Raw genomic sequence first — 21,071 nt, 5'->3', positions numbered from 1 at the left:
ATTTCTATCACTGTGCATTCATCAAAGTCTCTTCCCCTGCCCCCAAATCGCAAATGTTTATATATACACACACACACACACACACACATATATATACATATATATAATTGTTATTTTTTTGAAATAATCTCTTACTTTTAATATATTTTTATTTATTTATTTGGCCACAGCAGATCTTAGTTACAGCATTTGGGCTCTAGTTCCCTGACCGGGGATAGAACCCTAGCCCTTGCACTGGGAGCTCGGAGTCTTAGCCACTGGAGCACCAGGGAAGTCTGTAATCTTTTACTTTTAATCGTTACATATTGCAGACATAGAGAAAATAATGCAACAAACACCCATGTACCTGCCACTTAGAATTAATGGAGATGAACATTTTGCCCTACTTGCTTTGGGGGTTTTTCCCCCTTTTTTAGGAGATAGAGTTAAAAAGCCTCTTTTCTCCCTACTTCCTCCCTCATCTTCCCTGAAGTTGCTGAGTATTATTCCACGTGAGATTTTACTTTTCCTAAACATGTGTGTGTCCACAGTCAGTGCACATTCTTGTTTTTATCACACTATTTGTATCTGTTGGAACTTGCATTTCATCTCTCTGTGTTATGTTTGGGAGATTCTTGTGTGTTGAAATATATAAAGCTCCTTTGCAAATTATGAGATTTATTTATTAGTAGTGAAATAACTCTGAAGTGTTGGTAAGTTGGCAAAAATATGCCTGGGAATATAAGACACTGCTGGGGAAGCAAACATGAGTGATTTCACCATTTTTTGTTTTGTTTTAACTACTGTGCTTGATAACCATAGCTGCATTTATAGATGGTGACGTAAAATCTCCCACAATTTCAGGCTGAGATTCCCTTTAGAGCCTTTACCTTTAAGGAACTGTCTAGATTTGCGGAGGTAATTAACTTATGGAATTTGAATATTTTTAAAACTTGTGGTTCAAATCATATAATAAAATTATATTATAAAGACTCTCTCGGGGACTTTCCAGGTGACCCAGTGGTTAAGACTCTGTGTTTCCGATGCAGGGGACATTTTAGATTCCTAGGTCGGGGAACTAAGATCCCACATGCTGCTTGGCCAAAACAAACAAACAAACAAACAAACTGCCTTAACGGCTCAACAAATTTTGTTTTTTAAACAAGAAAGGAATGTGTCTTCTGCTATATTCAAAATGGATAACCAACACGGACCTACTGTATAGCACAGGGAACTCTACTCAATGTTTTGTGCCAGCCTGGATAGAAGGGGGTTATGGAGGAGAATGGATGCATGTGTATCCATGTATGGCTGAGTCCCTTCCCTGTTCACTTGAAACTATCACACCATTGTTAATCAGCTATGCTCCAATACAAAATAAAAAGTTTAAAGTTTGAAAAAAATAATAAAATTACAAATGTTTAAAAAAAAGAGAGAAAGGAATATGTCTTTAAGTCCCTTTAACACAAGCCATAGTCATGCCCCTTCCCCTCTCATTTTGAGTGGGGGACTGGAATTTCTCAGGCCTGGCTTCTGAATCCATTTTGCCTTCTAACAGACCTCAGGGAGAGTAGAGAATTCATGGTTCCATCACAACCCTGTTCCCTGCTCCCTGCACGCAGGCGGAAGCCTGGAGGACATCACAAGACTGGGATTCCTCTCGGGAGGGGTCCGTACAATTTCCCAACTGGAAGAGGATTAAATAGGCAGTCAGGGCACCTTGAACTTTGATATCTCAGGCTCATCTGACAGGTGGCCAAGGCCAAGTCTGATCGCCCACAGGCAACAGGGAGGAACAGACTGATGAAGGGCAGGGCATTCCTCTGGCCTCTCTAGATGGTTGCGAGTGAAACTCACTTGGGAGAGACCAGGAAGGTGGGTGGACAACAGTGGTTCATTTGGGTTATGAAAAATTTTAACTGGATTGTAATGTGCCTAAAGCAAAGTGTACAAATCCTAAGTGTCCAGTTTGATAAACTCACAGAAAGAATAGGAAACAGAACATTACCAGACCCCTAGAAAGCCTACCATGCCCCCTTTCCAGTCACTAAGCCCGCCAAGGGTAAGCACTCTCCTGACTTGTAACTCTGTGGGTTGAGGTTGCCTCTTGGGGGATGTTACATAAACGAAATCACACAGCAATGTACGCTTGTGTGGCCTCTTTCACTCGACACTGTTCAGTTTGCTGTATGTTGTCATGGTCCACTTGTTCTCACTGCTATTGAGTGTTTCACTGTGTACATTTTTTTTTTTTTAAAACAAATCCTGCTATTATGGGTGGGCATTCAAGTTGTCTCGGGTCCTTTATTCATAGCACTGAGATGAACATGCAGGGACATGTCTTTCGGAGAACATGTGACAGGTTTTGGTGGGTGTCCACCCAGGAGCGGAATTGCTGGTTTATCAGGATTGGATGCTAAATTTAGTAGTCACTGTCAAACAGCTACCAGAGTGGGTGGGTGTCCTCAATGACTTCCTCCAAGTCTGACTGCAGTTTGTCTTTGGCAGCACTTAGGACGTGTGGAAACAGGCTTCCCTCATAGCTCAGTTGGTAAAGAATCCGTCTGCAATACAGGAGACCTGGGTTAGATCCCTGGGTTGGGAAGATTCCCTGGAGCAGGGAAAGGTTACCCACTCCAGTATTCTGGCCTGGAGAATTCCATGGGCAATATAGTCCATGGGGTCCCAAAGAGTTGGACACGACTGAGTGAGTTTCACTTCACTTCAGGATGTGTGGTTTTCATTTCAGCTATTCTGGTGGGTGGGTATATAGTGCTTTCTCTTTGTGATTTTAATTAATATTTTCCTGATGTGAAATAGAGGTCAGCATTTTTTTTTAACTTGTCTAGTGGGATTCCCTAGTGGTTCATATGGTAAAAAATCTGCCTGCAATGCAAGAGACCCAGGTTTGATCCCTGGGTCAGGAAGATTCCCTGGAGAAGGGAATGGCAACCCACTTCAGTATTCTGCCTGGGAAATCCCAGGGACAGAGGAGCCTGGAGGAGTACAGTCCATGGGGTCTCAAAGAGTCAGATATGGTTGAGAGTCTAACACACACACACACAGGGTGGCCATTTAGTTCTTCTCCTCTTAGGTGATTCAAGTCTTTTTCTATTGACTGGTCTGACATCCTCTTATTGATCCCCAGGAGGTCTTTGCATATCCTGAATCTGAGTTTTTTGTCAGATAGGCGTGGTGCAAATGGCTTCTCCCAGTCTGGAACGTGCCTTTTCTTTCTCTTGCTGGTGTCTTTCCCCCCCCTTTTTTGGTCACATTGGGTCAGCACGTGGAAACTTAGCTCCCCCACCAGGGATCAGACCAGGGCCCGAGGCGTTGCATGCATGGAGTCTTAACTACTAGATTGCCTTGCCCTCCGGGGTCTTTTGAGGAATGAAAGTTTGTAATTTCAGAGCATTCCAGTATGTCAAACTTTTTCTTTACGGCTGGTCCTTATCATGTTTTGCTTAACAAATGTCAACAGAAAAAGATCAAAAGCGGTCAACCTTTGGAGTCCCCTCGTGGTCAGATGATTGGGATTCTATGCTGTCATTGATGTGGCCTGGGTTCAATGCCTGGTCAGGAAACTAAGATCCTGCAAGTCACCGAGTGTGACCAAAAAAAAAGAAAAAAAGATGGTTAACCTTTGAGGACTAGGAGGACCAAAACTGGAGGTGAAAAGATGGACTTTTGTCTTGCAACTTACCCACTTCTGTGTAATCTAAATGATCCCCCCCCCACCCATGTGCATGTTATTTTTCTAACTTAAAGGAAAAACAACAACAACAACAAAAAATTATTAGGTCAGCCTGATCGCTGTGGAGGATGGTTGGAAAGAGTCAAGTATAAATGTTTTCAGAAATTCATCCCTTAATGAGCCCAAGGAACCTTATTTTTCCCATCAGTTCTTGTATCAATGAATGAATATTAATTATTACTGCAGGGATTCAGGCTTAAATATCAACTCTAGGACGCTCTTGCATTGACCAATGAGGACAATGGTGATAACCCTTGTTCACACAAGAGATCAGATAAGGAAGTTGGCATTAGAGCAGGAGCCCCAGCCCTGAGCTCCGTACAAAGCCCCAAACCCCACAGTGAACTCACTTCAGGACGGAGTGCATCACCATTAGCTCCACCTTTGGGGAGAGGGAAGGAGCCTGGCTGGTGGGTTGGGGGTGGGGCAGGAGCAAGGTTTACACCTACCCTGGGCTTGTGACCACTCACCTCCCCCTAGAGATGCCGCTCCACACCCTGGACCTCCCTTCCAGGGCAGCAATTCTCATCTGCAGTAGTTCACCAGAACCTTCTGGACGTTTTCAAAATAAAGCCCTCAAGACGACTTCTGGCCAGGTAACTGAGAGGCCCGGTGGTCTTGGTTAAGGCGCCCATTTCCCACTAGCGCTTGCGATTCTGGCCGCTGCGTTCCCACTGCTCTGACAGGGACACCGAGCGTCGAGGGGCAGGGCTTGCGGTCCCAGCCAAGATCCCCGACCCTTCTCTTCCCCTGTAGTGTACCACTGGGTGGAGATGCGGGCCAAGATGCGCCTCATGGGCTTCAATGCGGAAACCATCAAGCCACTGAATGAGGAGGCAGCCGCGGAGCTGGGTGCCGAGCTGCTGGGCGAGGCCACCATCTTCGTGGTGGCCTGCGGCTGCCTGGTGCTGGAGTACTCACGACAAAAGATGCAACAGCGTCGCAAGGAGGGGGAGCAGCTCGCCGCCTGGGACGCGATGCGGGACGAGGTGGACCACCTGGCGCTGGTGCTGGAGGCCCTGCAGGCGCAGGTGCAGGCGGCACCGCCGCCGGGCGCCCTGGAGGAGCTGCAGGCGCAGATGCGAGAGGTGCGCGCCCAGCTCTGCATCCAGGACCTGCCACCGGCGCCCCAGGCAGAGCCCACACCAGAGGATGAGGGGCCGCCAGACCCAGGTCTCGGACAAGACTGATGTCTGGGCTGCCATGTCTGTCCACACTGTCCCTCCCTGAATCGGCCCAGCTAATACCACCAGGCCCCTTCAGGGGCAGTCGGGATTCTGGACAGGGGTTGATCCAACCAGGCTTTTGGTCACCTCTCTACTAACCTGCCCGGTGAGGGGTACCTTCTACTGGGACTCCCCCATCCACTGGTGAAACATTCCAGCCCAATCCCCCACCCCTACTCCACTGGTTTAACACTTTGGAATGGAGAGGCAGTGTCTTCATTGGACCCCACCCACCCCTACACCATCTCTCATTTTATCACTCATATCTTCAACCTACCTGAGGAGTGGTCCTCTTCCTGGGACCCCCATCTAACTTTTCCCCCTTCTTCACTGGTACAGAACATTGTAGTGGAAATACAGAAACCTGTGATGGACTTCCTGACCCCATGACCTTCCATCTACTTCACTCTTTTAGGGGGTTAGGAATAGGATGGATCTTGACATGCATTAGCTCTTCTGAGTCACTCTCTTGTCTCCTGTATTTAGTCCACCATTGGTGTCCTGACTGGGGTCCTCCCCTCTTTAAGTGGATTCCCCCACCCCACCCCCCCGCACCCTTCCCTCCATCCAAATCTGCTCTTCAGAGTACTCAGGGATTCCCCCTTACTTTCTGACTTTGAACTGGACACTCAGTTACCACCCCTCACCTTCATGCAAAGTCTTCCACCAGTGAAGTCTGCCTCTCAGCCCTGAAGTTCCCTACCTCCAACAGAATGGAATAATTCCACCAGGCAGTTACCTACCTCACCTACCCCCTGCCCACCTAATGAACCACTGAAGGGGTATGTATGACCGCTGATTCCTGAATTCTACTTTTTTTTTTAAGACTGTAAATATTGTAATAATTAAAGGAGCTCTGGGGGGAAAAATGTCATCTTAATAAAGTGTCTTGAGAACCATGATGTACATCTGCCAAATGGGTACAAGTCTCCCTAAAATTAGAACCTCAAAGGGTTCCCAGTGGGAGAAGGCCTGAGTCATCCTTTGAGCCCTTTCCCAGACCAAAACACCAAGGTCCAGGAGAACCAAAGGGTCTGGCCCAAGGGCAGACGTTCAATGAGGGATGCCCTTGGCTCTCTCTAGGGCTGGGTGGAAAGGAGTAAGGAAGCTGCCTGTTGAGGGGCACCAGGAGGCCAAGAGAGGGCAGAGGAGCAGGTTCGGGTGGGAAGGAGGAAGGTGAGGGAAGGTGGATTACTTGGGGAGGGAGGGAAACAACCATCCTCATGAGAGCAGCCATTCAAATGACTCCAGAAATCTTAGCATTTATAAAAACTGGCAGATTTATTCCGCAGGGGCCCATTTCCAAGAAGCTAAAGGTGAAAGTAAGAGGAGAGGTTTCCTCTCCTATTCCTTTCCCCCTTATCTTGTTTCTCCCCAGGGGGTAAAAATGGCCTGGACCCCAAAACCTACCCAAATAAAAAAACCAAAAAACTGAGGTTCCAAAAAGTTACAGCATCTTAATTCCTCATAGAAAAGGGGGAAGGAGCCAGAGGGAAGGGGGGGAGGTCCCTGGGGTAGGGGGAGGCACCCCCAGCCTGGTGGGACAACCCTCCTTACACAGCTGTCCCAAATGGGACAAGTCAGGGGCACAGCATTTAAAAACTCCCACACCCCGTTTTATCAAAACCAAAGAGAAAAAAAATTTCCTCCCCCCCACAAACCTAAATATATATATATATACTTTTTTTTTTTCTTAAAAAAAAACAAAACTTCAAAGGCATTAAGCGTTAAAGTGAATCTACAAGGGAATGTGAAATTCCCTCCTTCCCTCCCCCTTACTGTGGGGTTACTTGGTACATCCCCAGCAGAGGAACCAGCCCCAAGGGGATGGCAGAGGGGAAGGACCAAAGGGAACAAAGGGTGGGGGCTTCCCCATCCAATCAGCAGCCAATATGGGTGTGGGCGTGGTGCTGGGGAAGCCACACCCCCTTGGAATTTTCCAAGTGACATAGGGAGTGGGGAAGATGCATTCCTGTGTAGTCTTCAGCCAATTCCAAGTCAAGTCGAGGCAGGGAAAGCAGGGTGACAGGCGGAGGGGGTGTGCGGAAAGGAGAAACTGGATTTTCTGGGGCCCTGTGGTCAGGGGGCACCCCGCTTCCTCAGCTCCTGGACAAAGGCTAGAAGGAAACAGTGGGCAGAGGTCAGGGGCAGAGCCTCTTCCCCTTCTCCCTTCCAAAACAAGGGCTTGTCAAGGGACATCATGCCTCCAAAATAAATAAATGTTTAAAAAGAAAAAGAAACACCTCACCTTCAATTATTTCCTCTTTCACTTTCTGCAATTCCTTCCTCACCTCTTCCAGAAGCTCCTGAAAATAATGGGGGTACAACCAATAAGGAAGAGTACCTGGACTTACAGAAGTGAATCCCCCATTTCTTATGAATGACTGAGGGGCCAGAGGAAGGAGGGTCAAGACCCGTATCCCACACATACCATGACATCACTGGCCAGGCCACAAAGTGACTGAGATTTCTAGGGGAGAATTCTGGATCCTCTGAGCCAGAGAGAAAAGTACTGGAGAACATCCAGTACCAGGGCTGGCAAATAAGACATTCCAGTCTCCTGCCAACGCCTGGTGGTGATAAATGTCTGCAGCCAGTGTGCTGAAAAGGATTCTGGATCCTCATCAGGAATGAGTGCAGTGATAGATTAGTAAGGTCTGTCATGGGCATTGGACAAGGCAGTTATGGGGTCTGTCATCCCTGACACGACCCAATTTCTCCAGTTCTCAGACTGGGAAGCTGAGGGTTCCAAGGCCTTTTCTAGAATCACATAGCAGGTCAGTGGCGAAGTCTCGACCCAGATCTCTTTTCTATCCCCTGAGCTTCACCCCCAGTCCTCTCCCCTACCTGCTTCACCCTCTCCAGGTCTGACTCGTCACTGGAGCTAGGCGTAGAGGGGTGGGCCTCGGAAGTGGTTGCTGAAGAAGACGACTTCATCCTGGGAGAGGTGGCGTGGTGTGGGGCAGAAACGAGGTTAGAGAGAGGGTCTGCCTCCCCTGCCTCCCATTCCAGGGGTCACACTGTGTTCCTCCCTACAGATTTGGCAAGTCCGCCTCTTTCTGGGGGTGGGGCCCCAGCACTGATGGCCCACCTTGGCAAGGTTGTGCTGTTCTTCTCCCAGGGTCTCCGCACAGATTCTGGGGGACAGACAGTAAGTCAAAAAGGTCAGAAACAAGGAATGCCCTGCCTCAGCCTTTCTTCCCGAGCCTCACCTGCCCCCATTCAAAGAACCATTTCAGGAGACTACAATCCACAGAATTATCTGTACAGACTCTCCCATGAAGGTGTGTTATATATGAGAAGACAGCATCCTGGGACTCGTAGTTCCTGTGACTAGACTGGGGCTCTCACTCACCACTGTGGGTTGGGACTCTGGCGTCTGACTCCTCCTGCTGGTGGGAAATAAAACTGTCACGAACCAGACATGGCCACTCTGCTCCTTTTCTTCCTCCACCTTAAAATACAGCCAATCCCTATCACAGCCCCCACCCCAATATTCCTACTCTAATGGTACATCCTAAGGTGTATGAGGCAGGAAGGGTCCCTAACTCACATTGGCAGATTCATCCTTGGTGGGTTTCTCCCCAACTTGCGTGGCTTTCCTTCTGTGAGAGAGAAAGGCAAAAACAGATGGCTCCAGTCCTCTCTCAGCTACTCAACAGTTCCCTTCCCCAGAGTTCTGGAAAAGTGGGTCCTAGGGTGCAGACTTCTGGAATTCGTCAAGGCTAAGCACATTTTAATTTTAGAAGTTAAAGAGGGAACTGTTCGCGAATTGGGGTGGGGGGTTTAGGATTCCTGCATTTGGGAATCACAAAATTCTCAGGGCAGAGTCCCCAGCTTCTGAGGTGGGGTCACCTAAGGTCCTAGAATTCTGGGTTCCAGAACATTCCAGAGGCTACCTAGGGGGTTGCAAACCTCAGCCATCTCAGGAGAATGCAGTCCCCATCATTATATCTCAAACCTAGCTATCAAAGGATGAACTTTCACCCAAAGAAACAAACTAACCAGGAATCGGAGCCCTCCTCACACCTGGTCCTACTGAACTGGAATCCCAGCAGTGATAACTGCTGGGCTGAGGGGTTTGTTTTGAGAGCTTTCCGCGACCATTGAGAGCTCTGGGCTCAGGCTCACCTCCGGGCCAGCATGGCGTTCATCTCTTCCATGAGGCCCCCGCCCGTGCTTCGACTGCTCTCAGCTTTGGGGGCCACGGGCCCCGCTGAAGCCTCCTCCTGCTGAAGAAATTACAGAGAAGGGGGGCTTACGGGCAGGCCTCCCAGCCCTCCTGTGAGGCTCCCAGTCAACTCTGGCCTCTTTCCATTATTATACCAGACCCGTCACCCCATACCCACTGCACCTGCCCCTCACCTTGCTAACTTTCCTGAGTTTGGCGCCTGCAATGGCTGAGGCCAGGCTGGGGGCCCCAGTCCCTCCACCACTGGGCCCTTGTGCTGTGGGGAGAGGGGGTGCCGGGGGTGGGCCTCCCCCTGCTCCCTGTGGGGCGGCCGAGACCCCTGAGGAGGAGAGACCAGGGGGTGGGGGTGGACCCGGAGGAGGGGGAGGTCCCGGGGGCGGTGGTGGTCCCCCAGCTGGGGGAGCAGGCGGGCCTCCTGTAAGAAACACAAAACAGGAGGGGTGCTAAGTGAGAAGCTTCATTCTTTATTGTCCGGCTGGCCCACCCCCTCCTCTGGGGTGGTCCCCTGACCCCCGAGGCCAATTGGGCAATCACCTGCGTTGGAGGCTCTGCGCTCTCGCTCCATGAGTTCTGACTGCTGCTGCCTGGGGAGGGAGGGTGAGTGGCTATCACTCGGGGCCCACAGATAGCCAGCAACCTCCCGGACTGCCCCTCAGAGGTGTCCTGGCAGGGCTGGTTCCTAAGCTCCACTCATGTCCTCTACCCCCACGGGCCCAGGAGAGGGCTGGGGGGTGGGGTGGTAAGGGCAGGGACAGGGCGAGACCAGGATGTGAGCTATCTAAAAGAATCACAAAATGCCCAAGATCCTTTAAACACCCAGTTCTGGACTCTGGGAGTCCATGGGACTGGGATTTGAAGGGTCAGAAGGTTCTGTAACTCTGGGCATCAGTTTTTCAGACTCCAAGTGGGGAAGGGTGGTTCTTAAAGATGTGGATTTCTAGTCCCCTGGGAGTTGGAACATTCTGAATATCGAAAGTTGGAGAGGTGTGAACTCTAGGCGTCAGGGGTTCTGGAACCACTTAGAACTCTGGCCGGAGGAAGGTTCCCCACCCAGGGACCGGCCCCACCTTTTCTGCTGCTCCATCTCCTCTGGGGAGGGGCCATTCTGGGCAGACCAGGTGGGAGGCGCTGCAGGTGGTGGTGGGGGCGGGGGCCCACCTCCTGGAAGTGAGAGTAAAGGCTAGTGAGTCACACGGAAGCCAGCCCCACCCTTGGCACGCTCCCCAGGGGCCCCCGGGCACCCTGTGAGGAGGGTCGGCACCCGCTTCCCCTGACTAAGCTGACAGGCAGTGGAAGGATACCCAGATCACAGGCAGGACAGCGAAGCCCCAGAGAAGGGGGTCGCCCGCCCTAAGACCTGCAGACGGGAATCTGCAGGGACAAGACTTGAACTCAGGCAGATTCCAGAATCCAGGCTCTTGACTCACAGTCACAGCTGCTCAGACCCCCTACCTGAGAGCTCAGAAGAGGCTGACAGCCCCCTCCTCACCCATCCCCAGGCCTCTGGCCCCCGTGTGTTTCCTGTGCTTCAGACTGCCACTGAAGTTGCTCCTGGAAGCAAACGCCTCCACCATTTGACGACTGGCAAACCTAGATGCACAGCCATCACCTAAAACCTTTGCTCCTCAAAGCGCTCTTTATGGACTGGTAAACTTTGGCATCCATCAGGGAGCTTGTTGGAAGCACAGAGGCTCCGGCCTTGGCCCACCTACCTGATTCAGAATCTGCATTTTTTCCTAGATGACTCGCGGGCACATTCCAGTTTAAGAAATACCAACTGGAAGTTTTTTCTCAACATTGTGGCTGACAATGTGACTGACAATGACGTCAGTCCGCCTAATGGTTACCTGGAGAAAGGGCACAAGAAACCTCCCGGAGGCCTGGAATATTTCTATCTTGATCTGGGAGGCGGTCACACAGAAGTGTGCAAGTGTAAAAATTCATGGAGCAAAATGGGCTCTTAGGAACCATGCATTTTACATGTGGGTGCACTCAGGGCAAAGAGGAGCCCACAAGACTGGGTTGGCCAAAAACATCCATTTGGGTTTCTCCGTAACATCGGAAAAACCTGAATGAGCTTTTTGGCCAGCCCAGTAACTCTCCATAGCAGCAGTGAATGAGCCCTGTTTTCAGATGAGTAAGCTGAGGCCGAGTGGTAAAGGGGCGGCCCCAGGCCCCAAGGAAAGGCTCAAAGGACTGGCTGTCTCTAACCTTCCAAGGCCTCTAGGGCGCTGGCCATGCCGTTGGCAAACTGTGTGGCATCTTCCTTGCTGCCAAAGTTGAGGCCCCAGACCTGCCGGGCGTCGCGCCACTGGTGGAAGTTGGGGGTGGCCTGGTTATACTTGACACCCCGGACGATGGCACAGTTGATGACCACCTGGCGGGAGTCGGAGAGGGGGGAGAAGTGGGTGAGGGATGGTGAGGTACCACAGGCAGAGGGGGCGAGGAGGGGCGGAGCCTCACCTGCTGGTCCGGCAGCATCTTGCGGCCGACCACCCGGAAGGAGTTGGCGGTGGGGTTGTGATAGATCTGGACGCGGCTGAAGGCCTGCGGGCCCGTGCCGGCGGGCAGCCAGCGCTTGTTGCTGTCATCGTAGAGCATCACCGTGGCCCGGCTGGTGCACACAACGGTCTCGCTGCAGAGAGGTGGGCGGGGGAAAGGGAGAGAGGCCAGTTAGCTGTGGGGAGCCTGGCATCCTCCCCCAGGGCTGGTCACCTTTTCGTCCCCCTGGGAGATTCGGAGACACAAAGACAGTGTGCCAGGAAGAGGGACCCACGGAGAGGAAGAGGAAGACAGGCCGAGAGAGAGGGCTGAGGACGGGCCCTCAGAGAGACCCAGACAGGGAGACCGGAGGAGAAAAAGACAGGTGGGACGGCGAAAGACAGACTGGGAGAGACAGACAAAGAGACAAGCTGGGGGATGTGAGACAGACAAGGAAAGAGACAGACAGTCAAATGGGGAGCAAGAGACAGGAAGAGGAAGAGTCAGACCGGCTGGAAGAGACAAAAACATACAGACTGATGATGGGGAGAGAGAGGTAAGAAAGGGGGTCAGATTGGTACAGGGGAGACGGACTGAAAGGAGTAACGGGGAGAAGAGATGCAAAGGCAGAGAGCAGAGAAAGAGGCCGACAGAGAAGGACCGAGATGGACAGACAGGCAGAGATGTGGTATGAGAGCTGGAAGAGGGGGGCCCGGGAGAAGCGGACGAAAGGGACAGAGCAGGTGTCCTGGGACTGGGAACAAGCCCCTGCCCGATGCCCTTGGAGCTTCAGTTTCCCTGTCTCTGTCGGGAAGCTTGGACCTTCCCGCCCGTACTCTCCACTGTGGAGGAGGAAGCTGAGGCTCAGGGAGGTGAAGGGTGAGGCTTGCAGCAAGTTGGGGACCGATGCCGAGATCCCAGCTCTTCCCCTTCCTGCTGCCCACCCCATCCATCCGGCGCCACCCGCCCTCCCCCACCCCCTGGCGCCAACGGCCATCAGCAGACACTCCCTGCTCTGTGTCAGGCAGTGACCCAGACAGCCCTGGCCCCACCCTCCAGGGCAGGAGAGCATCGCAAGGGACTGTCCTGTCCGCACATGGTGATAATCCAAGACCAGGCCTGGAGTTGCTCAGAAGGAGGGCCTGCCCCTGCCTGTGGATCAGAGAAGACTTCCTGGAGGAGGTGACATCTGACTTAGCCCTGGGGTGGGGGTGGGGGTCTCAGTAAACTGGCTCAGGGTTCAGGATCTGATATCCCAGACGTAGGTTCAAATCCCCGCTGGGCCACCTACTCCATGTGACTCAGGCGAGCAACCTTCCCACAGAAGTCATCTTCTTTGCCCGCAAACTGGGGAAATGACAGACCCCACCTCCCAGGGCAGTGGGTGAAGTAAATGAGTCTGGGCATGTGGAGTGCTTGGCGTGGGGCCTGGCATGAGTGCTGAGTAACTGTCAGCATCCCTTCCCCGGGCGCTCTGAACAGGCACCAAGGGGCCCTCCTCCACCCCCACCAGTCCTTCTGGGAAGGTTCAATGTCCTCCTCTCTCAGTGGGGAAACTCAGGCTTCCAGACGGGAAGTGACTTGGCCAAGGTCACCCACAAACCAGGGGGAAGCACTAGTCCCTGCCCGGCCCCACCCCCACCGGACTTTTTCCTGAAAAGAGGAAGTTGGTGGTCAGAGGTTTCCGGGGAGAGAAATTATACCCCACAAAGGCTCTGTCTCTACCAGGGCTGGGGGCTGGAGCGTGACAGGGACTCTATAAACGACAAGGCAGGGAGAGCCCCCTCGGGCCCAGATCCGAGTTCTCAGGCCAGGGAGGTAAGCCCCCAAGTTTACATAAGCTGGGGGCCTCCTTCTCATCAGGCACTTCAACCCAGCCCTTTCTCCGGAGTCTCTCATTTCATTCTCACTGCAGCTCTTCTAGGCGGGCTATCTCATTCTCATTCTGCAAGGGCTGCAAACAGTGGCACAGAGAGGTCGCATGACTCACCCATGGTCACACAGCGAGTAGCTAGCAGAGTGAGGATCTGAACCCAGGCCCCCTGGCTCCCCAGTCCACTGTCTTCACCACCGCGGACTGTGTGGGCCCTACCCACACACCACGTGCTGGTTCTAGACGAGCGCAGCCTCAGGGGCTGTTTCTGGCTTCCACTGCCCCTGGCAGGGCAGGGTTAAGGCCTCGCCCACACCTGCCACCCACACCCAGAGCAGACTCTGGCCAGGTGCCCAGGGCCTTTGTTGCTACCCCACCCCGGCTGCACTTTGCTCTCTCCAAGAGCCCCTGCCTGCTCAGTCTCTGGACTAGCCTGAGCACTGGCTATTTGCTGAGTGACCCCGGACTGGTCTTGTCCCTCTCCAAGCCACGGTGTCCCCATTCCAGCAAAAGGATCCTGTTAAAACACAAGTCAAATTGTGTCTCTCCTCTTCGTGGAAGCTCCCCTGGCGGCTCCTAGCAGAATTTTTATGCTGGCCAGGTTCTCTCTGGGGCCTTCATGATCTGTATGACCTCTGATCTCCCCTTGACTGGCCCCACCAGCCATTCTAGCCCCCACTTCAACATGCCAGACACATTCCCACCTCCGGGCTGTGCTCTCTGTTCTCCCTCAACCTGGATTTTCACCTCCTTCGGGTCTCTGCTTAGCCATCACCTCTTCCGAGAAGCCCTCCCTGACTACCCTACCAGGAAACGCTCTCACTGCCTGAACCATGTTTCATAACACCCAATTCCTGCCTGACAGGGCCCTATCTGTCTCCCGCACCAAAATGTCAGGACCACAAGGGCAGGGATTTTTGTCCTTTCTGTTCACTACTGTGTTCTCAGAACCTAGACTCGTGCCTAGAACCGAGCAGGTATCCAGGAGTTGTTAAATTAGCCATCTATAAAAAAAGGAAATTTTTTTTTTAACAGCAGCTGACATGTATTGGTTAGTCTGTGTCCCAGACGCCTTTGCAGGTACTGAGCTCCAGCTGCCACAGTGAACCTGGCAGTGACCTCACTGCACACCCATTTTCCCAGACAAGGAACTGTGGCCACAGAGGGATGAAGACAGTCATCCCAGGTCACACAGCAAACAAGCAGAGGGGCTCATATTTGAACCCAAGTCCTGATCTTCCCCACCCCCAATGTTCTTAACCTCATTTAAAGATGAGGAAACAGCTAAGCTGATTTTTTTTTTTTAAGGCAAGGTATAAAGTGGTGTGAGAGGTTTTTTAAAAAAAAAGGTGGGGAAGATATAAATACCTCTGTACCCAGAGTGGTGAAAAGCAGAGGTTGCTTCTCAGGGGACTAGCCTCCCTTGCTCGCCTCTGAGGCACTAGGACACCGGGGGTCTGACGAGGGAGGCAGGAAATGGACAGTTTGCACTGTTTACCCACTTGAGTTGCTTGGTTATGTCTTTTTTTTTTTTGCTTTGTTTTACCATGGGCTGGTATTACCTATAAAAATTAATTCATTACTTAAGTACAAAAAAAAAACCAAAAAACACCTACAAACCAGACAAAAAGCTACATCGGAAAAATCTCACAGCCAGGAAGCCAGGAGTGAAATGCAAATGAGGTCTGCTTAATTCCAGTGGTCTCTGGGGGCTTCCCTGGTGGCTCAGACGGTAAAGAATCTGCCTGCAATGCAGGAGACACAGGTTTGATCCCTGGGTTGGGAAGATCCCCTGGAGAAGGGCATGGCTGCCCACTCCAGTATCCCTGCCTGGGAAATCCCAGGAGAGAGGAGCCTGGCGGGCTCCATGGGGTTGCAAAGAGTCAGACACAACTTGAGCAACTAACTTTCAACTCGACACTGGGGTCTTACAGCCTCAATTTGACATGAGACAGCCTGAATCCTCAGTCAGCCCAGAACTCTCCCACAAGCCCTCCCATTCTGGAAATCTCCAGTATGTGGTCAGTAAAGGAGGACTGAAGTCACCCCCTTGCTGCATGGCTTCACCTTTCTGAGCCTCACTTTCCAGCCCTGGAAACCATAACTCACTGGGGTTTGGTAAGGATTGAAAGAGATAAGAAAGGCCTTAAGCGCAGGACCTGGAATTTTACACAGGACCAAAAGGGAGAGTTTCCAGATGGCTCAGAGAGTAAAGAATCTGCCTGCAATGCAGGAGTCACAGGAAGTGTGGGTTTGATCCCTGGATTGGGAAGATCCCCTGGAGAAGGAAATGGCAACCCACTCCAATATTCTTGCCTGGAGAATCTCATGGACAGAGGAGCCTGGCGGGCTACAGTCCAAAGGGTCACAAAGAGTCAGACTCGAGTGACTAAGCACACACACAACATATAAGGGAGCCGAGAAGCAATACAGGAAGGAGAGAGCTTCTCATCACGGGAGGCAATCAAGCACAGTCACTTTGGTTTACTGAAACTTTCCTGTTGAGAGGTTTGCCCTTCCTTCTACCCCTTCATCTGATAGCCCCTTAAATTGCAATCCACTCCACAAAGACCCAGGCATACACAGCCTTTCCAAACTACGAATCTTTGAAGCAATCCTGCATAGAAACACAGGTTTATTTGTTTGTGGGGCTTGTATGGGTTCATTCTAGTCCCTCCTTCCTGACAGGCCTCAGTTCCCCATAAGTGAACAGGAAGGTAACTGGGTTCCTTCTTGCTTATCAACGTTATCTTCAGTGTTTGTACAGTAAAAGCAGGTTGCTTGTTTTTTTCTAAGGCCACTAAAGGTTTGATTTTGCTTTTCTTTAAGAGTATAATAGTCTGGAAAGAGGCCTGGGTTCATATTCAGACTTGGCTACTTCCAAACTGACTTTAATAGGTAATCTGCTTAATTCCCCTGTGCCTCAATTTTCCCATCTGGGAAAGGGGGGATGATCATAATAGTACCAATCTCTTAGAATTGCCGTGAGGATTAATTTGAATCAGACACCTGGTACAATGCCTGGCACAAAGGAGTTGCTTGATCAAATGATCTCTCATTATGAAAAACAATAATAAATGAACCAAATTCTTCTAGAGTCTCCTCTGCCATAAGAGTCTCAGACCTCTGCCCCCCTTCCCAGAATTCCAGCACAGAGTCCCGGACACAGCAGACACTCAACAAATATTTGTCAAACTGAGAAAAAAAAAAACAACTGTAATTTTCCATCTTAACAGCCTCTCTTCCAACTGTCCCCAAGACCGTCTCCAGCCTAACCAGTCAGAAATCAGAGGATCCCAGTGCCCTCCCATCCCTCAACACTACTTAGAAATTTCTGAGGGATCTTGGGCCAGGCCTTTCTCTCTTTGAGCCTCCCTCAGTTTCCCCAGCAGCCCCTAGACAGGGCCGTGGGTCTTTTTGAATCCCAGCTGTCCTGGGAGAAGGGGCACAGCCCAAGAAGGCCAGTGTGGCCATCAGCAGAAGACCCTTCAGGAGATGGGAGTAACCCTCTGGTGGGACAGGCATCAGCTAACTTCTGCCCACCCCCCAGGAGATATAGGAGGTTTGGTCATGGCTCGCAGTAGCAGGGGGCCTTGTGGGAGGGCCAGGGCCTCTGGGACTGGGGGAGGCGGGGGCGGGAGGCTGGCCCAGACATTGCTCCTGCCCTTTTACGGTCTCAGTGAGTGAGGCAGCACTAACTCGGACATCCGCCATCCGCCTTCCACGGTGCCTGGGACCGGAAACGCGAGCGGCGGGGGAGGGGGGCGCGCAAGGGGCGGGGCTGGGGGCAGTGGGAGAGGAGAGTTCCCCGGGAAGAAGGTGAAGGAAGAGGGCCTGACTCTCCAAAACTGCCCTCTCTGCCGGGCAGACCTTTTAGAGGTGTTGCTATAATGGGGGAAGGAAAGGGTAGGCAGGAAGTCTTGTGGGTGTCTGTGGGTGCCCCCATCACTCCAAATTTTCCAACAATCCCTTTTCCGCAGAAGGAACAAATGTGTAAGGGGGGGGGGGGGGATTCTCTAATGACCACAAAAAGGAATGCCACCCAGATGTCAAAGGGCAGGGAATGTGGCGGATGAGAGAGGATGTGGGCCCCAGGGGGTTAATCCCCAGCGGCCCCCCAGGGGCCTCCCCCTCAAGCTGGGGGCTTTGGAGCAGGAAGTTTCTGAGAGAGTAGAGGAAGGGAGATAGTATTGTCAGGCTCAGGCCTCAAGGGAGAGATTATGGGGGGCCGGGGAGGATGGGGGAGTGAGGGGGAGGGCCAGTCGGGTCCCCCAGTCCGCACCGGCCCCGCCCTCAGGTGAGCCCAGGAGTTTTGAGGGAGGCTCCGGGAAAAACAAAATCCCTGGGTCCCTTGGGCCCCCCAGCCAGGATTAAATTCCTGGGAAGATAGCTGGAACTCTCTGGGAAGCCTGAGTCCCAGGGGGAGAGGGCTATGACCTTGAGGCTTTCCAACGCCCCCTCCTCCAACGGCACTACTCGGGACGGCTAGGGAAGGGGGGGCGGTGTTGAGAGAAGGGGAGGCGCCGTGGTGGGGAAAGCAGCCGGCCCACGGCGCTCTCAGCCCGCCCCCACCACACACACCAGCTGTCTCGACAGGTGAGTCAGTTAGACAAAGGCCCCCCTTCCCCCAGCTGCTGCGCCCCCTCCCTCTCCAGGGCCGCGCAGGTGGGGGAGAGGGGCCGCCCTTCGGGCCGGGGCCGGGGCCGGGGAGGCGCCCTCAGCACAGAGCGCTCGCTCCCTCCTAGGCACAGCCTGTTTTAAGCACATTGTAGGTGGGGAGCGGCGAGGAACTGGAGTCCCAACCAGACCCTCCAGGCTGCGTCTGGGTCCCTGGATCCGTCCACTTCAACCTCCTTCACAGGGGGATGAACCGCCCAAATTTAGGGGTTAAGTACCCCCGAAGTTAATGATCAAAGTCCCTCGTGGGAAGAATTTCCAGCGCCATGTATGGGGGACCCCAATACAAAACCAAGCTCTACGTTTCAATCTCTCTTCCAGGTCCCAGGGGACTCCCAAACCGGCCCCCAATAATCCCTCTCTGGGTCACGTTGAGATTTGGGGGCACTCTGAGTCCCGCCTAACCCCTAGCCTCTCTGCGGGGATTATTTGCCAACTTGGAGGTTCTCTGAAAAGTCTTAAAAATTTCGGGAGTCCTCGGAGCGCCCCCAAACCTAAGGGCTCCCAGGAGAATCTCACGGCACCACCCAGAGCCTTGAGAGTCAAGGGAGAAGTGGTCAGTGTTTGGAGCTCGTCCAAGGGGGCTCGGCCTCAAATCCGAGGCTCCCAGTGCCCAGTCCCCAAATTCCAAGCGGGACCAAGCTGGGGGGAGGAGGGGACAAAGGCAGGGCGGCAGGAGCCCGCGCCGGCCGGGGAACGGTCTGGAGGCAGTTGGAGGCTCACCTCATGGCTGCTCGGCGGGCGGGCGGAGCGCCCACGGGCTAGGTGCTCCCGGGGCGCCCCTGGCTCGGGGTTCAGAGGTTCAGCGCTGGTTCTAGGTTCTGCTCAGTCTCCCCCAGGGTCCCGCCCCATAGAGTCCGGCTTCCTGGGGAGGAACGTGGACAGGGCCGGGGCGGGTCCTCGGGCGCCTCTTCCCTCTGGGGTTCTGCTCGGGGGTTCCGTGCGGCAGGAGGAGGGTGCGGCGTCCCCTCCCCGGCGCGCCCCCTCGGCCGGCGGCAGCTACAATGTTACTCTTACTACTGTACTTCTCTTTGCTACATTTCGTTCCAAAATTCCACTCCCCGCACCCACAATGCCCTGCGCCTTAAAGGGGCCGCGGACACCTTAAGGCGGTGGGGTTGGGGGTGGTGTTGGTGGAGGGCGCTTAAAAGGGCAACGCGGAACCTTCGACTTCCGCTATTTGCCTCTTCCCCAACGTTTTTGCACAGCGATGCACTCTGGGGGGTCACCCCCAAATTAGAGGGGAAGCTTGATAGAGGGGAAGGGATGCTTCCTTGATCCTGAGTTCTCTCCCACGATGGAAATTCTTAGGGGAATAAATATCAGTGGGGGCACAATTTCTTCTCACCCTCATCATCGACTTTTTTTCATTTCTTTACATTCTACTCAATCTGGGGGGCGAGGAGGGCCCTCGGGTCAAGCATAGATTTTCTCCGATTTTCTCCCTTAAATCCTACCTTCGGGACGCCCCCCCGCCAAGGTCTCCCTCCTCCCCCAATTTATGAGGGGTCACTAAGGGGTGATCCACCTCCCTTGCCGAGGAGGGGGATGGGTGGGGAGGGGGCCCACCTCTCTCGTTGCCCCCCACCCCCGCCCGCCCAGGGAAGGTGAGGAGGAAGTGGGCCGAGGGGGCGCGGCCGGCCGCTGACTCACAACCGCAGGGTGTGTGTGGGGGGCGGGGTGGGGGGGTGGTGCAGCGGTGGACCTGGGTGGGAATGGGACTCCCGATCCCTGTGTGAATAAGGCTCCCGGCCCCCTACCCACGCATGCCCCGCCGTGACTCAGGTTCGCGTGCGGAGGATGGTGGGATCATGCAGCAATCCGAGGGCACGGAGTTGGGGGACCCTCCCTTTGCCGATTCCTGCGAGCCCCCTCCCCCACGCGCCAGGTTCAGGCTGAGTCCCTACACCCTCCCGGGCTTCCGCCACGGGACCCGCAGACTCCACCCCCACGTGACGCCAGCAATATGACCACGCCCCTCCCGTAGAGCGCCACCTGGCCTTGGGGGCAGGAGTCTGGGAAATCAGCTCAAAGTTTAGAAATGGATAAGCTGAGGTCTAGAGGCAGGGAATAAATCTGGGCTAGAGCCCTCTTTGATTGAGCCACCAGGACTCCAGTGGTTAATGAGAGTAAAACAATTCTCAGGGCCTAGCTGACTTGGTGAGGGAACCAAGCTTCCTACCTTTTTTCAGAAGGAGACTGCTGCCCGGGTGATACCCGGATCTCCTTTACCTCATTATTCGAGGCCAGTCTCTGATATTAATTCTTCTCTAAAGAACTGAGTAATCCTCTCCCCTTCGTTACCCACCCCCCTGCTGCTGCTGCTGTTGCTAAGTCACTTCAGTCGTGTCCGACTCTGTGCGACCCCATAGACGGCAGCCCATCAGGCTCCTCTGTCCACCGAATTCTCTAGGCAAGAATACTGGAGTGGGCTGCCATTTCCTTCTCCCCTACCCCACAGTGGAAAGACTTAAACCCTGAACCACTGTAGGTTATAATTGTTTCTCTGCGTGTCTCCTCAGGCTGTGAGTCGTTTGGGGACAGATTTGAGAACCCCAGTTCTTTGTGACCATGGGCAAGTCCTTTTTCCTCTCTGGGTCTCAGCTTTCCCATCTGTGAAATGGGAAAGTGGTGCTTCTTGTGTGCCACTTGCACTATAGTCAGCAAATGTTTTGGTAAAGATCCAAATAGGGACTTCCCCCGGTGGTCCAGTGGCTAAGACCACAAGTAGGGGGCCCCGGGTTCCATTCCTGGTCAGGGAACTAGATTGCACGTGCTGCAAGTAAGACCCAGAGCAGCCAAATAAATAAATCCAAATAGAAAATATTTTAGGTATATTAGACATAGGTCCTCTTTTATGTATTTTTTTACAACCCTTTAAAAATGTAA

The 21,071-nt window shown here is 53.0% G+C and overlaps 2 protein-coding genes across 4 annotated transcripts in view; one reads left to right on the top strand and one right to left on the bottom strand.

The window, feature by feature from the left end:
• LOC136161461 (optic atrophy 3 protein homolog) overlaps positions 1 to 6,024 on the top strand; it is a 59,743-nt gene extending 53,719 nt beyond the window's left edge. Inside the window, exon 2 of the mRNA XM_065926326.1 lies at positions 4,490 to 6,024. Coding sequence (XP_065782398.1) covers positions 4,507 to 4,923 — 417 coding nt within the window. The 5' untranslated portion in view covers positions 4,490 to 4,506 and the 3' untranslated portion in view covers positions 4,924 to 6,024. The remainder of the gene's footprint in view (positions 1 to 4,489) is intronic.
• A 197-nt stretch (positions 6,025 to 6,221) lies between these two features.
• On the bottom strand, positions 6,222 to 19,261 carry VASP (vasodilator stimulated phosphoprotein). Of its 3 annotated transcripts, none has more exons than XM_065926324.1 (13): positions 18,906 to 19,261; positions 11,615 to 11,786; positions 11,363 to 11,528; positions 10,219 to 10,312; positions 9,686 to 9,735; positions 9,325 to 9,566; positions 9,091 to 9,191; positions 8,513 to 8,564; positions 8,315 to 8,348; positions 8,051 to 8,096; positions 7,807 to 7,897; positions 7,208 to 7,265; positions 6,222 to 7,076 (listed from the first exon to the last, which is right to left on the bottom strand). In XM_065926324.1, exons 1-13 carry the CDS (start codon positions 18,908 to 18,910, stop codon positions 7,039 to 7,041), a joined length of 1,149 nt encoding a protein of 382 aa, XP_065782396.1. In that variant the 5' UTR covers positions 18,911 to 19,261; the 3' UTR covers positions 6,222 to 7,038. The 3 variants fall into 3 exon arrangements, with proteins under 3 accessions (XP_065782396.1, XP_065782395.1, XP_065782394.1); XM_065926323.1 differs by having other exon boundaries at positions 8,315 to 8,351; positions 9,091 to 9,188; XM_065926322.1 differs by having other exon boundaries at positions 8,315 to 8,351; positions 18,906 to 19,260.
• Between the last annotated feature and the right edge of the window lie 1,810 nt (positions 19,262 to 21,071).

The sequence above is a fragment of the Muntiacus reevesi genome, chromosome 2, assembly GCF_963930625.1.
Source record: "Muntiacus reevesi chromosome 2, mMunRee1.1, whole genome shotgun sequence".
NCBI classification, from domain to species: Eukaryota; Metazoa; Chordata; class Mammalia; order Artiodactyla; family Cervidae; genus Muntiacus; species Muntiacus reevesi.
Note: the sequence above shows the minus strand (reverse complement) of the source record. Positions and strands in the feature narration are given on the sequence as shown.